The sequence below is a fragment of the Equus przewalskii genome, chromosome 21, assembly GCF_037783145.1.
Source record: "Equus przewalskii isolate Varuska chromosome 21, EquPr2, whole genome shotgun sequence".
Classification (NCBI taxonomy): Eukaryota; Metazoa; Chordata; class Mammalia; order Perissodactyla; family Equidae; genus Equus; species Equus przewalskii.
The window spans coordinates 35,317,761-35,333,678 of NC_091851.1; the positions used below are offsets into that span (position 1 = coordinate 35,317,761).

The 15,918-nt window shown below is 51.8% G+C and overlaps 1 protein-coding gene across 6 annotated transcripts in view; it reads right to left on the reverse strand.

Annotated features, from left to right (window-relative positions):
• SLC13A3 (solute carrier family 13 member 3) overlaps nucleotides 1-15,918 on the reverse strand; it is a 76,973-nt gene that overhangs the window by 2,222 nt on the left and 58,833 nt on the right. For 4 of the 6 annotated variants that reach the window (XM_008542487.2, XM_008542488.2, XM_070589350.1 and 1 more), the window contains 3 exons: nucleotides 11,758-11,870; nucleotides 4,801-4,962; nucleotides 2,148-2,285 (listed from right to left, as the gene is read on the reverse strand). In XM_008542487.2, the coding sequence (XP_008540709.2) occupies nucleotides 2,148-2,285; nucleotides 4,801-4,962; nucleotides 11,758-11,870 (413 nt within the window). Of the gene's footprint in view, nucleotides 1-2,147; nucleotides 2,286-3,051; nucleotides 3,517-4,800; nucleotides 4,963-11,757; nucleotides 11,871-15,918 lie in introns of those variants that run through there. The other 2 variants (XM_070589353.1, XM_070589352.1) reach the window with 1 other exon arrangement.

Genomic DNA, 15,918 nt, shown 5'->3' on the forward strand with positions numbered 1-15,918 from the left:
GAGAAAGTCACTCCCTTCTCAATTCCTCTTTGAATCTATTGCACAGAATGTCTCCCTTAGGTGCTGCCATGCCCTTAGCACTTTTCTCCTCCTTGACAATTGTACCTTTTTAACAAACAGGGGTTCAGAACCTTCTCCAGGTGACTGTTAGCAGGAGAATGTAATTATTTTGCTTTTTTTTGCATTTATTTTTAGACTTACCTTCTATGGCATGCAATACCAATCTTCCATTTAAACTTTTCTTTTTAAATCAGAAAATTTTCTTTTTAAATATTTGTATTTAAGTTTTTAAAAGATGTAAGTTGATTAGTAAAACTGTTAAACAGATATTACCATGGATGGCTCATGGAAAGGGCATAAACCATGAAGGCACGATGCCAAATAATGAAGTCCGGGAACTGCATTGTGCTGTCCGGCCTCCCTTCTAGAGGGTCTTAAAGCCCCTGGCAACTTTGGAGGGAGAGAAGGAGACTGGCCAAAGCTTTTGGGGAGCTGGCAGGAGGGTTTGGTCTTCCTTTTCCAGGATCCTGGCTCACAATGCCTGCTTGGCCCCACATTAGTTACTTTAATTAACACCTGCATCGTTACTCTCACAGGAGTAAAACCTGCAGGTGGGCACGCCTGCTCTGACCAGCTGACGGCGGGGGGCTCGGCCGTTCCTGCCTCTCTGGGCCTCCTCGTGCCCCTCTGCATCTTTCTGCCTTCCTCAGCATCTCTCAGCATGTCCCTCATTTCTCTCACTGTCTCTCTGTTCTCAGAATCTGCGCTATGTCTGCATTCCTGCCCCTCTTACTGTCTTTGTCTCTAAATAGCCTCCCAGCTTCCACACCCGTCCCTCCCGACTCTGACAATCACTCCACTCAGCAGCCAATGCCATCTTTTAAAGCAGAGGATAGATCACATCATTGCCCCGCTTAAAGCCCTTTAAAGGCCTCCCGCTGTGGTTTGAATGACACCCGGAGCCTGTGCCCTGCATCGCCCCACCCTACTCCCTAACCTCGTACTCCCGACTCTGCAGTCACACCAGCCTCCTTGCCCTGTGTTCCCAAAATGCACAGAGCTGGTCCTGGCCTCAGGGCCTTTGCACTCGCTACCATCTGCTTGGGGTGCTCTCCCTTTTTCTATGCAAGGCTGGCTGCTTCCCATTATTCAGGTCTCAGCAGCTCCTACGTCACTTCCTCAGAGGGGCCTTACCTGCCTGTTCCACGTAAAGTAATCTCCCCTCACCCATCCTCCTCTTCCAGCCCGCCATGTTTTATTTCCTTCATAGCACTTAGCAATATGGAAATTTACATCATTTAAAAAGATTGCTGTGCTTGTTTACTGTCTGTCTCCCTCAATAGAAGGCCACCCCCTTGGAGGTAGATGTTCTGTGACCCACTACCAGGAACAGAATGCACTCAGCCGACACCCATGCAACAGAGGAGCTCGTGCAACAGAGGACCGAACAAGTGAGTGAGTGTCTGTCTCCGACGTCTCTGCTCTCTCTGGTGCCTGTGAGCTCTTTCTGCCTCTCACTCTTGTTCTCTCTCTCGCCCCGTTTATCCTGTGGGCATCTCTGAGCCTGGAGGGCCTGCATCGTGAATCAGTTAAGCAGGTCACTCTTCTCAGTGGCACCAGCTTAGGGTTTGCCTTTCCTGAGTGCCCCAGGCAGCTGGAGGATGGGAAGAGGTGCAGGAGGAGGGAGGGAGGAGCAGGATAGCAGGGGAGCAAAGGGGGAGCAGGAAGGCACTGCCCTGTGACCGAGACCTGCTGAATGTCCCCACGCGCAGCCTGCGGCTTCTGCCCCCTCCCCAGCAGGCCAGGCACTGAGGCCACCCCCAATCACAGGGGGTGGTCCACTGCTCCTCTCTTCTAAAGATTCTGGGCACGGCGCAGCTGGCCACACAAGTGAGAGAGAGCGTTGCCCAGAGTGAGGGGGACGCCCCTTGTCCCAGAAGCCAACGGTGGAAGGCAGGCCCTGCGGCAGTGTTTCCTGAGGTTCTCTAAGTGGGAGAAGAACCCCAGAGTGTTTGCTAGAATGTGTCTTCCTGTCCCACTGAGAGTGACCTATTCAGAAATGGGGGGGACTCCTGCCTAGATGCCTTACCCACCACCCAGTGTCCACCCACCCCTCTGGGCCTCTGTCAGAAAACGCCCAGACTCACCATGTCCTTGACCAGCAAGTGTCCGGAGGCGAAGGCGATTGAGTTGGGGGGCGTCGAGACCGGGAGCATGAAGGCGTAGGAGCAGCCCACCGTGCCGGGGATCATCAAATACAGGGGGTGCACTCTCAGGCGGATGGCCTGGGCCCGGAGGGGCAGGAGGACCGAGACAGAGACATACAGGGAAACCACAACAAGAGACAGAGACAGACGTAGAGACGAGAGACAGAGACACGTGGACAGTGATTGGCAGAGTGAGAGAGAACAATAGGAACAAATGAGAAGGCAGGTTGGTTTAGAGACACGCAATGAGAAATGCAGCCAGAAATACAAATACACAGAAAATAGAGATAGAAATACGCAGAAATAGAGATGGAGAAGAAGAGAACCAGACCAAGGGAGAGAAGGAGAGAACATTCCCAAGGTTAGTGCCATTCCGGGGCCACCCTGCAGGTTCATCAGGGAGGACGGGCTGGGGAGATCTGTCTAGATGCTCCTTGCCCACCAGTGCATGAGAATCATGTGCAGGGATTAAAACGCAGATTGCCGGCCCCGCCTCCCCGAGAGCTGCTGACTCCACGGGTCTGGGGTGGCTCCAAGAACGTGCTTTTCTAACAAGTCCCGAGGTGATGCTGATGTGGCTGGTCCAGGGACCACGGCTCTGAAAGTCCCCTGCCTGGTCCTCCTCTCAGCGAGCCTGAACAGCTGGCCTCCGGCACGTTTAGTTGCAGACTCACCTGGTTTCAGAGCTACAGAGAGCTCACGATAGCGCCTGTTGGCAAGCATTTCCAAATTCCTAAGACTGTGTGGATCAAGCAAACATGTCTGTGGGCTGGCCTCAGTCAGTGGGCCACCAGTTTGTCACCACCCCCAAATGACATATGTATTCGCCTGCAATCCACGTTGATCAGTTCTCCAGCATTTTATTTAAGATAGGACATTTTTGGTCCCTCTGGGGAATTTTTGCAACTCAAAGCATATAAATTTTCTCAAAAAGAACTAAAATCACCCCCTTACATATCAAATGTTTTGATTTTGATTTTGATTTTGATGATGAGCAACATTTAGAAGAATGTGCCGTTTGCTCGCGTCTTCTCCAGCAAAAGTTGCCCCTGCAGACCCCGCTGGGTCTCTCCCTCCCCTCCCCATAGCACCCCATGGCACCCCATCTCTCTCGATTGCCGGGTCCCCCAGATTGTGGGGAGGATGTGATTGAATCCAACCACACTTAGCAAGGCAAGGGGACCCCGCCCCACCCTGCCGGCGGGACTGTAAAATGGCATGGCCACTTCGGAGGGCGATTTGCCCATGTCTGACAAAATTGTACATGCGCATGCTCTTTGATCCAGCGATCTCAGCTCCAGGAATTTACCTAGAAATAATAAAAGGCGCACAGACAGGGAAGGTCCAGGCAGCACTGCTGGATAGCAGCAGAGCTGGAAACAACCTAAATGTCCATCCGTAGAAGACTGCTTCAGAAAATCGACAACCATCCACCCATAATGGAATGCTCTCCAGTCAGTGAAGAAGTATACCTCTGTGTGCTAATACAGTGTGATTTCCCTTATAAATTGATGCATAACAAAGCAAACAAGAAAACAAAACCAGAGTGGTTCAGATAAGTGTGCCTGGTTTAACACTGTTTGCATGCAAAGCATATGCTTGCAACACTGAATTTCATTTTATCAATTTTGGATTCTATTGCAATAATCATATGGTTTGGCCTTCTTTAATCTATTTCAATATAAAACCATGCTGATAGTTTCTAATGCTAATCAGTCTGGAAATTCCCGGGATAGACTCTGCGTGCCCGTGACCTATGCTTCCTTTCACCCGATGCTGGATTCAGGTTGCTCTGCATCTTTCTTTACCTGCGGGATCGGGGTCTGGCTTTCTTTCCTTTGCTCTCCTGTTTGGTTTCCGTGTCAGGGTTTTGCTAAGCCTGTACCTGGACTGATCGGCCTTCTCCATCTCTGTGCTCTGGAGCACTCAGTAGGAGCTGTCTGTTCCCTGAATGCTGCTGGCTCTCACCTTCGCCAGTCCTCTGGGCCTGGTAGTTGTTAGAGCAGTGGTTCTCAACTGGGGACGATTTTGTTCCCCCAGGGGACCCTTGGCAGTGTTGAGAGACATTGTGGATTACCACCAGTTAGGGTGGTGCTTTGGGCATTCGAGGAGTCAGAGATCAGGGACGCTGCTAACCATCCTACAATGCACAGGACAGCCCCACAGAGCAGAGAATTCTCTGCCCCAGTGTCAGCAGGGCTGAGAACGCCTGCGCTAGAGCGGGCCGGGGCTTTGCCTGTCGTGCGAGATTCTCCTGTGGTTATTTGTCTATTCAGATTTTCTACTTCTTCTTAATCCAAATTTGGTAATTTGTATTTTCCTAGAAAACTTTCCATGTCACCAGGGGTTACTTTTCCCAAAGGAAGGAATTTGGTGCACTTTGAAAATATTTACCCTATTTATGCATTTCTTAAAGAAAGATAAAATAGTGTTTTTGAAAAAGTCACGGTTCTGACACTTTCACGTGTTTTGGGAGAGAGCAGTGACCACTGTAGCCCCTGATGGAGCTCTGGGTGGCGGGGGAGCCATTTCTGAACCTGTGTCCGGGGAAGGGTGTTCCTCCCCACCCCCCAGTTCCCCATAAGACCCTCACCAGCTCCGCCAGGACGGGCAGGAAGATGATGATAGTGGCCGTGTTGCTGGCAAACTCGGTGAAGAAGGAGATGACCACGGTGATGAGCAGCACGGCCAACACGGGCGGCACGTTCTCCAGGGGGTGCAGCTGCCCGCCGATCCACGTGGACAGCCCCGACTCCTGCGGAGGGCAGGAGACAAGGTGCACCACTCCACTCCCCAGCCCACCCCCAGCTGCCACCACTGAGGGCTGGGCCCAGGAGGGAGGGTTGGGGTTCTCACAGCGAGGACAACCGCACCCCTTCACACACAGGTCCACTGAGGTTCCCAGCGGGCAAGTGACCTGCCCAAGGTCACACATTTGACCCTGGACTTAAACCAGCTTCTCTGCTTCTTGAACTGCTCTCTGCTCCAGACTCTGCAGGCCTGGGGCTCAAACTATCCACTTGGTCCTAGTACCCCTAGCTCTAACTTGAGGGGGCAGAGGGGAACTGGACCCTCTCTGATAAATCTTCCTGTTCCTCCAACGATGGTTACTGATTACAAAAATACTAACACAATCATTTATACAAATATTAATCTTGTAATTATATATCAACACACATCAAGTGTATAATATATATACAAGATATACTATATATCAGATAATATAAAACATGTATCAGATATATCTCAAATACATTATCAATGATTATGAATAATAAAGATATTTATGATCAATAATAAGGATGATTAGTACAATGATAACACAAATATTGCCATTATTGACACTGTGTTATTTATTATCCTAAGAATCGCCATTACTGAGGCTCCTGGGGGCGCCGGGCACCTGCACGCGTATCTCCTGACTCCTCTGAACCACCCCATAAGGAGCCGTTAATCCCTGTGTTACAGAGGAGGAAACTGAGCCTGGCAAAGTTTTTGTGACTTGCCCGCGGTCCCCGAAAGTAATGACTGAGGTGTGTTCCACACTCGGGGCGGGTGCTCCTGTCAGCTGACGTGCTCCCGCAGAGCTCCCGTCCCCAGCACCTCCCTCTGGACACGCCGGTCTGTCACTGCCCCTCTTCATGAAGAGCAATGCCCAGAGCTGACCGTAGCCCCCAGGACAGGGAAAGGACCAATTAGGCTGTCCCCTCCCTGGCTGCAGACTCCCCCCTGCCATCGATGCTGCAGAATCACCTCCACGCTTTCTCTCCTGACTTCTCCAGGAGTTTCTCCACTCACGAGTATATGGCATGTATACTCTCCCCCACCACCGCCCCCATCCAGTGTGTCCTTAATGACCTGGAGTCCAACACACCCTCGTTATGACCCCAGAGTGGCAGAGCTGAAGATGTAAAACGGCGCTCAAGGCGGCCCCTTGGTGGTGCCATGCAGCAGGATCGCCATAAAGCTACAAAGGGACATCCTGCAGGTCGTTCTCTTAACAAAGATAACAAAGCCATGGGCTTGATGCTGAGCCAGGGCAGAGCTGGGTTAGCCCCTAACATTGAGAGCCAAATGTATGTCTCCCCGAGCCCTTTCATCAACCCAGCATCCTCGGGGACCAGTACACTTCCGTTTATCAAAGAAACTTTCTACGGTTCTTTTCTGTTTGACAGAAAATTTACAGCTTACCCAGAACTTCAAATTCCATAGTGGATTCTAGAATACAGTGCATATTTTTACATAAATAAAATAATACACTTGTCCCTACAATTTGACTGAAAAGTTACCTTCCATGAACGAATAGTAAACGCTTAAAAATATCTTTCCCTAGAAGACACCTTGTAAAATTACAGTGTTTCTTTTACATGTGCACTGTGAGTCTGATAGCCTAGAAACTGCGGCATGTGGCAGAGTCGAAGCCCCCGCCCAGGGAAGCCTGCAAGGAAAAATGGGGCCACTGGTTTTCTCAGAGGCCGCAGCTCTGGCAGAGGCCGACGCAGTGTGTGCAATTAAATGGAGAGGGGCTGGGGAGGACGAATATTAATGCTGTGGATGAATGAGAAGCCCAGAGCTTCCCCCTGGCCGGGCCTCTGGGTGGCGGCCTTCCAGCCAACGTCCAAGCAGCCACTCAGGGCCTGGGCTCAGCTTCTGCAGGCGGAGGGAGTTCTGGCAGCTTCCTGAGACAGCGGAACCCCCAACTGCCTGAGGTTCCCTTGGGGACTCGAAAGGGCTTCATCTGTACTTGCCCATTCTCTTAGGAATCAGAAGCTCCGTTTCCTTGGAGGCAGACAACACAGTAACGTCCCAGGACTCCAGGACCAGCAAAAGGCAAGGTCAGAGACGGCACGGCCAGAGGACAAGGAGAAAGAAAGGGCTTTGGAGTCACACTAAGCTTGTTCCCTGCTTTAATCCCTCCTGGCTGTGTCATCCTGGCCAAGAAACTTAACCTCTCTGTGACTCAGTTTCCTTATTTGTAAACCAGGATATAACAGTGCCCGTCCCAGAGGGTTATCATTGGGAGAAAAGGAACAAACCTATAAAGCACTTAGTAAGTGCCCAGTACATGCCACCAGCCTTTAGCAGCATTGAGTCGCGAGATGCCAAAGGTGGCGGAACACTCAGAAATCGTCCAGCGCCATGGTTGTCAAACTGTGTTCCTTGATGGCCCTCGAAGGTGCCAAGAGGTGCCGGGGGCCACCCTGCAGGATGGGAGGGGGAGGCTGAGCTGGAGGATGATGCCCTCCTCTCCCGGCTCCTTCCCCACTTCAAATGGGGCCTCTCTATCTGATCTCTCTGATTTATAGTAGGGTCGCATCTTACAAGGAGGGTGTTATGGTTTGAGCTCAATGTTTAAGGTTGAGATCTCAATAGAAGATGCCCTCAGACACCTCTTACAAGGCTCATAAAACACGTCGGCTCAGCTGCGTGTGTACAGCTCTGTATGACAGTTAAGTAGAAAGTCAGTGAATTTGATTAAAGGGAAGAAAAAAGAGAAGACTTCATGCACTTGCATGAACATTCCAACTGCTGCACGGTTTGCAAGCTGTGTGACCTTGGGCAAATTAATGAACGTCTCTGTTCCTTGATTTCTTCAAGGGGTTGCGGTAAGGATTAAATGAGTACACGTAAAAACAGTTCCTGTGCATAGTAAGCACCGAATATGGATTATTATTGTTTATTTAATTTAAAGAATGCTTAATATAGCACTTATTCTGTGCTGGGCATTCTTCTAAGTACTTTGCTGACATCACCTTACTTAATCTTCACAACACTCCATGAAATAAGGAGTATAATTGTGTCCATTTTATGGTTGAAGAAACTGAGGCACAGACAGGTGGTGATTTGCCCAAATCAGTGAAATGACTTGCTCTAGGGTTGGAATATCAAGCTTCCACAACCTCAATCCATTTGTAGATAAGTTTGTCGTGGTGGAGATGAAATGAGACATACACAAAGGTGTCAGAATAAGACCAATTTCTCATCCACCAGAGAGTAAGGTTATAACAAGAGAAGCCGTGAGGTTGACAGCGGCTCTGGTCTAGCACCTGGTAGGGATTGGCCCTGGGCGGGACACTGTCCACCCATCACGTCATCAGTCCTCAAAACAGCCATCTCATGGGTTACGTCCGACAAATATTTACTGAGCAAGCACGTCATGCTCCAGGACTCTTCCAGATGCCTGGAACAGTGGTGGGTAAGACAGATACGATCTTGCCCTCATGGGGCTTACATTCTTGTAAGAGAGACACAAATAAACAAATGAACAAGATAATATGGGGGGTAGATGCAGCATGAGCTGGGTGATAAGAGGGAAAGCAACTGTGAAGAGAGACTATAGACATGGCGGCCGAGGAGAGCCTCTTGGCATTGGTGACTTTGGAGTTGAGACCTGAAGGGTGAGGACTCAGAGATCTCAGGGAAGAGCACTCCACAGAAAGAAAGCAGATGCAAAGGTCCTGGGGTGCGAATGAGTCTAGTGTGACTGAGCAACATTAAGGGGCCAGTGGGACTGGAGGGGAGTCAGCGAGGGGAGAGAGGTAGGAGCCGACATCAGGGAGGTAGGCAGGGGTCAGGCCGTGCTGGGCCTTGTATGGGCCAATGGAAGCCTTCAGGCTAGAGTCTAAATATATGGCAAGTCATGGGCAGTTTTGCAGCAGGAGAAAACCGCAGTGAGGACACTCGCCGGGTTTAAGCGAGTTGCCCGAGCGCAGAGTAAGCACTGGGATCTGCTTCCAGCCCTTCAGAACCAGCATGGGGAGTCCAGGCACCCAGGCTCACCGTGGGCCACTCGAGGACCCCTAAGCCCCAAGAGGCTGCTGGGGCCTGCTGAGGACACTGGGCAGGGGCTGGGGTGCAGGCTGTGCCGTGAGCATTCCGGTCCCTCCTGGGGCCGGCGGCGCTGCCCGGGCAGGGTGGTACCAGCAGGGGCTGGAGGAAGGGGCAGCTGCCACACAAAGCCCTTGTTGAACAGAAATCCCAGCCGGCTGCCCGGGGCCGGGCCAGGCGCCAGGCGGGCCTCCAGCACGCTCGGCGGGCCTGCGGCCCAGCCCCCCACGGCTGCAGCCCGCCAACCCCACTGAGGAACCGGGCTTTGCCCACTCACCCTGAGCTCGGAGAAGCCACTAGGTGTGGGGTCAGCCCCTTCTACCGTGCCCCTCAGGGTCAGGCTAGGTTCGTATCATCTCAGTAAATGGCACCACTTCCGCCTAGCTGCTCCTCCTCGATTCTGACTGCTCCTTTTCCCCAACATCCAATTATAATCACCAGCTCCACCGGGATACGTTCTAAGTTTTCCAGGTGAATCGACTCATTTAATAATTGTAACAACTCTACGAGATGGGCACCACTGTTGTTCCCATTTTACAGATGAGGAAACTGAGGCACACAGCTAAGAGGTGGAAGATCTGCGACTCCAGCCCAGATGGTCTGATTCCACAGCCCACGCTTTCTACTGCTGCATTGCATGGCCTCCTCAAGACCTGGGTAACGTGTCACTTCCTCCGGGAAGCCTTCCCTGATATATCCCCGGTAGGAGGCAGTAGGGAGAAGAGTCAGACAGAGGCGAGTTCAAATCCCAACTCTGCTACCTATGAGCTGTGTTACCCAGAATCAGTCCCTTAACCTTTCTGGCCCTTGGGGTTCCCAAAATGGAAATCAAAACTACCTTTGCTCATCTATCCTTTTGCTCCTTTTGAACTCTGTACCATCAGACGTGTTATTTATTGGAAAAAGGAATAAAATTAAAATCTATTTCATAAAAAAGAGTAGCTGTGTAGAGAACCTGAATGTGCCACCCAGACCCCCTCGGTGAGCTCCTCGCCCCAGGGCAGGGAGTAGGGCAGCAGATGACCTACACGGTCAGCCCCAGGGGCTGTCTCAGACCCTGGGGTCGTCTTGCCCAAGGTCGCACCCCTCCTGGGGCTCACACCCGCAGACTGACGGAGGGGCATACAAGGGCCCGGCATGCCACGTGGACCCACCAGAGTGTCTGCAGGCTGGCTCAGCTCGGCGCCCCCTGCAGAGGTGACAAAGTCTCTGTCCTCGTCCTCGCGGCTCCACCCCTCCCTCTCCCTCTCCTGCTTCCTTCCTCCTCCTTCCGCAGGGGGTGACCTCAAGGGCACAACCTAATGACCCCCCATCGCTAATGCCCATCTCGGAGCGGCTTCCTGCAGCCAGACCTGCAGTCACCGTGGGGGAGGGTTAGAGAGAAGGCACAGCAGCTCACAGCACTTCCTATTTGCATTAGTTATTATCTTCTTCAGTTACTTCCAACAACCCCCCAGAGTACGGACTTCGATCCTCAATTCGCGGGTGAGAACACTGGTGCCCAGAGAGGCGAAGGAACCTGCCCGAAGGGCCCCAGCGAGCAGTGGTAGAGCTGGGTACTCGGATCCCCAAGCCTGGGCTTCTGAGCAGCGTCCACCTTGACAGGTGTCTTCACTGTAACACTATTTGAAACTTGAAAATTAAAATTGAATTAAAGAAGAAAGCCATCTGAGAAGTAATTTCCGGCTTCCTTCACCTAAGTTCAGATCGGTCCTTAATTGGCTGTGGTTTGCCTGCTGTGGCTCACACAGCGAGATGGAGCGGTGGCTGCGGCACAGCCTCATGAGCTTAGGCTCCAATCCCGGCTCTGCCATGTCCCGGCCACGCAAACACAGACAAGCTATCAGCCGCACGCTGCCTCAGTTTCCTCGTCTTCGACAGCGGCAGCACTTCCTTCCGTGGGGTTGAGGAAGATTCACGCGGTCAGCGTTGGCAGAACACTTCAAGCAGCGCCGGGCACTTGGGAATTCTAGAGAGAGAGCCAGGAGGATCCTGGACTCTGAAATCAGATCAACTGGAGTTCGAACCCCAGCCTCTAAGCAGACTGCAACTGTATGAGCTTAAGGGAGGTGTTTAATTTTTCCATGCCTCAGTTTTCCTATCTGTAAAACGGGGATAAAAATGTTACCTAGCCCCTAGGGTCAGTGTGAGGATTAAATGAGATATTCTGTTACCATACATGTTGGATGGACACTGAGGCTGCATGTCCTCTGAGCAGGGCTGGCCACAGTGCCCTTGCCCGACAACCCTGAGAGCCAGCGTCTCCTGAAATCCCACACTCTCAGTGGCCCCTCACCTCACTCTAGCCCCAGCCCTGCCTTGGAGCTCACAGCGCCCTCGAATAACATTCATAATAACTCTAATTAGCTAATATTAATAATATCTAACATTTATATCACAGCATTAAGTGCATAGACACTAGAGCCACACTGCCTGGATTCTAATCCTGAGTACACAGCTGTGTGACCTTGGGCAAGCTACTTTACCTCTCTGTGCCTCAGTTTTTTAATCTAGAGAGTAGAGATAACAATGGCATCTACCTCATAGGCTTGTTGGGAGGTTGAAAGGAGTTAATATATGTCAAGCACCTTGAACAGTCTTGGCACGGGGGAAGGACCCCATGGTGTTCCTCTGTGCCCACAAAACCCTCGAGTCGTGATACTATCAGGGATCGTGTTAGTGGTACGCTCACTGTGAGCTCCTCGGCCCCCTGCACGCTTACCTCACAGCCCTTGGCCATGGCGAAGCCCCCTCCCAGGAGCAGGATGATGTTCCAGGGCACGGTGTCCTGCGCCTTCCTCCACGTCAGCAAGGGCTCCGTCTCTGTGTTGGGAGCTGGGTGGAGAGAGGACATTCAGCCTGATGAGGGGACACCGTTCCCCACTGGACAGAAGGGGCCCTGACACCCACTCAGGACACTGAGCCTGAGGAGGAGACACCAGGCCTGCAGCCCACCTTGCTGGGGACACCCGGGGGTCTCCAGGAAGCCACAGTTTGGGTCTGGTGTCCGACTGGGGAGATTCAGGGGAAAACCCCCAAGCGGCATGAGGGGGCGCCTGCTCTTCCAGAATGAAAATAGTTTTCACGGCTCCCGTTCTTTACGGTGCCCTGGAACCAGGCCCTCCTCGTGCAGGGCATCCTCTGAATCTCACGCTGGCCTTCTGGGTAAGTGCTACTTTCATGCTGATTACAAGAGAAGAGGCTCTCTTTGTAATCGAATGTGTGCAGAGAGGAGAAAAGACGAAGCAGATTCAGGAGAACAGAAGCTCAGGGAGCCTTTGGCCCTGGGGTCACGGGATGATGCGTATTTCCCTAAAAGCAGCAGTGTGTGCGGTGGTTAGAAGAGGGGGTCTGCAAAGTTTCTGTAAAGGGTTAGAGGGAAAACCATCGAGGCTTTGTAAGCCAGTTGCAGCCAGGCTGCCATCATAACGTGAAGGCAGCCAGAGTCAGGATGTGCACCAACGGGCGTGGCCACGTTCCCAGGAAACCCTCTTTATGAAGCAAGTGGCAGCAGATGTGGCCGGGGGCTGTGGTCCACCAGCCCTGCGTCAGGGACATGGTCCCGGAGACGGAGCGTCCTGGGCTGGCTCTCTGCGTGCCCTTGAAACGTGACCTTGCCACTCTGAGCCCCATTTCCTCAGCCGACACAAGGCACAATGACAGCACCCGAGGGTCCTTGTGAGCCATGACGAGGCCGTGGTGGAGCCACAGGGGGACAGGGACATTTCTGTTTGGCTCACAGCTGTATCCCCAGTGTCTAGAACACTGCTTGGCACCTGGCAGTCACTCCATAAATACCTGCCAAGTAACGTTTGTGACACACTTAACCCAGTGCCTGGTGCAGAGTAAACACTTCTGAAATGGAACTTGTCACTGCAGGCTGCCACCGGGAGGCGGGCAGGACAGGCCCAGCTCATTCAAGGCGGGTCCCCATCTCTCAGGACAGTTTCTGGTTACGCAACCACTGACATTTTATTTCTCCTTTCCAGCTTTTTCCAAATTTTACACTGTGCTTATCTAAAACAAAAGTTTACAGTCAGAAAATAAAGACAATAAAAGTTATTCAGTGGGGCTGGCCTGGTGGCGCAGCGGTTAAGTTCACACATTCCGCTTCGGCGGCCTGGGGTTCGCCAGTTCGGATCCCGACACGGCACCGCTTGGCACGCCACGCTGTGGTAGGCGTCCCACATATAAAGTAGAGGAAGATGGGCATGGATGTTAGCTCAGGGCCAGTCTTCCTCAGAAAAAGAGGAGGATTGGTGGCAGATGTTAGCTCAGGTCTAATCTTCCTCACAAAATCAATCAATCAATCAATCAATCAGTTACTTAGTGACGTCCCTCCGCTAGCTGGCACGCAGCCGACAGGCATGTACACACGGTTCAGATGTTGCACACAGCCTGGGGATTCCTGGGCCCAATGCAACCTACAGGGAAGCCCAGAACTGGAAGAGCCAGCGGGGGAGGGAGGGAGAGCCAGCCCTGCGCCTTCAGGTGATAAAATATGATTTCATTAAAGAGGCAGCAAGTCTGAAAAAGGAAAGTGACTTGACCCAAATAGCCCGTAAGGGTGGGACAGGGGGAGAGAAAAGGTCCCGAATGTGGGTTTAACATAATGCAGAAGAAGCGAGTTAAATGGCGAGTGCTTATAAGACTGCTCACCATCAGTAAGCACTCAGTCATTAACGTTAGCGGTTATCGTCTTTACTATCTTCCCATCCATCCACACCCTCGCCACTATTTCTTATAAGCACAGCCTCCATCTCCCTGAATTCCTCCAGTCCAGCTCCACTTTGCCCGCTGGCTATCTAGAGCCATGGCTGAAAGCACAGGTTTGAAGCTGAACTAGATTTGAATCCTGGCTCTGCCCATCAGCTATGCGACTTGGGCTAGTGACTCGACCTCTCTGAGCCTCAATGTCCTCATCTGAAAAAGGGAGCAATAGCACCTCCTCAGAGACCTATTGGGAAGATAAAATGGGCCCACGTGTGCAAAGGGCTCAGCACGGGTGTGGCCCAGAGCAAGTCCTCGGTCACTCATTTAACACATATGTATTGGGGACTTATCATATGTCAGGCACTCTTCTAGACGCTGGGGATACAGAAGTGGCCAAAACAGAGAAAATGGCTGCCTTCGGAGAACTTACATTCCCGCAAGGGAGGCAGGTGATACACCAATAAATATATAATGTCAGGAAATTTTATGTGCTACGAGGAAAAAGAAAACAGGGTAAAGAGAAGATGACAAAGCAGAGGTGCTTTTCTAGATGGTGCAGTCAGGGAAGGCTTCGCTGGGGAGGTGACCTTTGGATAGAGTCTGAGAGGGGGATGGAGCGAGCCATGTGGATATCTGGAGGAAGAGCTTGCTGGGCAGAGAGGAAGTGGATGCTATCACCATCACTGTCATTACATCAACCACAAGCGCAGGGCCGGCACACAGCAGCCGCTGCATCAACACTTGGTGAGTGACCACAAAGTGGGAGAAACACAAGTGCGACCCAGACCCACAGAGGAATGGAAGAGAGTGGGTCTAACAAGAAAACCAAGGTTGGCCTGGCGGCCTGCGTTCTACATCCTGGCTCTTCTTAACTAGTGGTGTGACCTTGAGCAAGTCACCGTCTCTCCAGGGAAACCACTCTCTGAGGCTCCAGATGAGCACTGAGTGCTGCGCACTAGAAAGGATGGTCTCAGCCACTTCCTTTCTCTCTGGCAATGCCCACTCCCTCTGGGTACCCACTTCCACAGCTTCCGTAGCTCGCTCTAAGGAAACAGAAGTTATAAAAAAGCGAGAAGTATAGTGAAGCAGAAGCTATAAAGACGCAACAGCTAAGAGGCAGTAGGAACTATGAAGAGACCAACAACTGATACACAGAGTGGATGGTGAGGAAAGCCAGTTAGAAGTAAGAGAGAGAAGCGGAAATGGAGCCTGCAGAGTCCAAAAGCCCTCAGCCTCCCTGATCCCAGGTCTAGCCTCCTCGAGGTCCAGCTCTGTCACACAGACTGACTATGGCGCCCTGAGGAATCGTCCCCTACTGATCCTTACAAGGCACTCCCTGCCCCAGACCCCCACTCCTCCCAAACTGGACCAATCCTGCATAATAACCTATTGTTTTCAACAACAGAAAATAGATTACGACCCTATCTCCTGAGTCCTGGTCCAGTGTTCATCCCACCGCCCCTGCTGGAGCTCAGCCGGGGGCAGCCTGTCGCAGGCGGCAGATGGCAGCCCGTTCTTCTGGCAGACACCTGCTGGAAACCCCACGTGGCCACAGCGGCCCCCTGTAGGCCAGCCCTCAGTCGTCCGGCTTGGAGGGCTCCGTGATTCTTTTAAGCTGAATTTGAACGCCTTTCGGCAGTTTGGCCTCAGTCCCCACCACTTCCTGTTCCTTTAAACCCAGTTTGAGATTTTCGTGTCTGACTCGTGGGCAACCCACTTGCAACTCCTGCCTTGGGCCCGGGGGGCAGCAAAGTTTTCCTATAAAGCACCAGAACGTAAATATTTTGGGCTTTGCGAGCCAAAACCCAAGACAAAAAGAGGCATGGGGCCGGCTCCGTGGCCGAGTGGTTAAGTTCACGCGCTCCGCTGCAGCAGCCCAGGGTTCGGATCCTGGGCGCGGACATGGCACCCCTCATCAGGCCACGTTGAGGCGGCGTCCCACATCCCACAACTAGAAGGATCTGCAACTAAGATATACAACTGTGTACAGGGGGGGTTTGGTGAGATAAAGCAGAAAAAAAAAAAAAGGATTGGCAACAGTTGTTAGCCCAGGTGCCAATCCTTAAAAAAAAAAAGGAGGTAAAATCTAGGCTACTGTGGAGGTACTTACATACCTAAAGAAAATAAATGTCCACAAATTTCTCTTGAAGAAATTAAAAACTTTATTTAT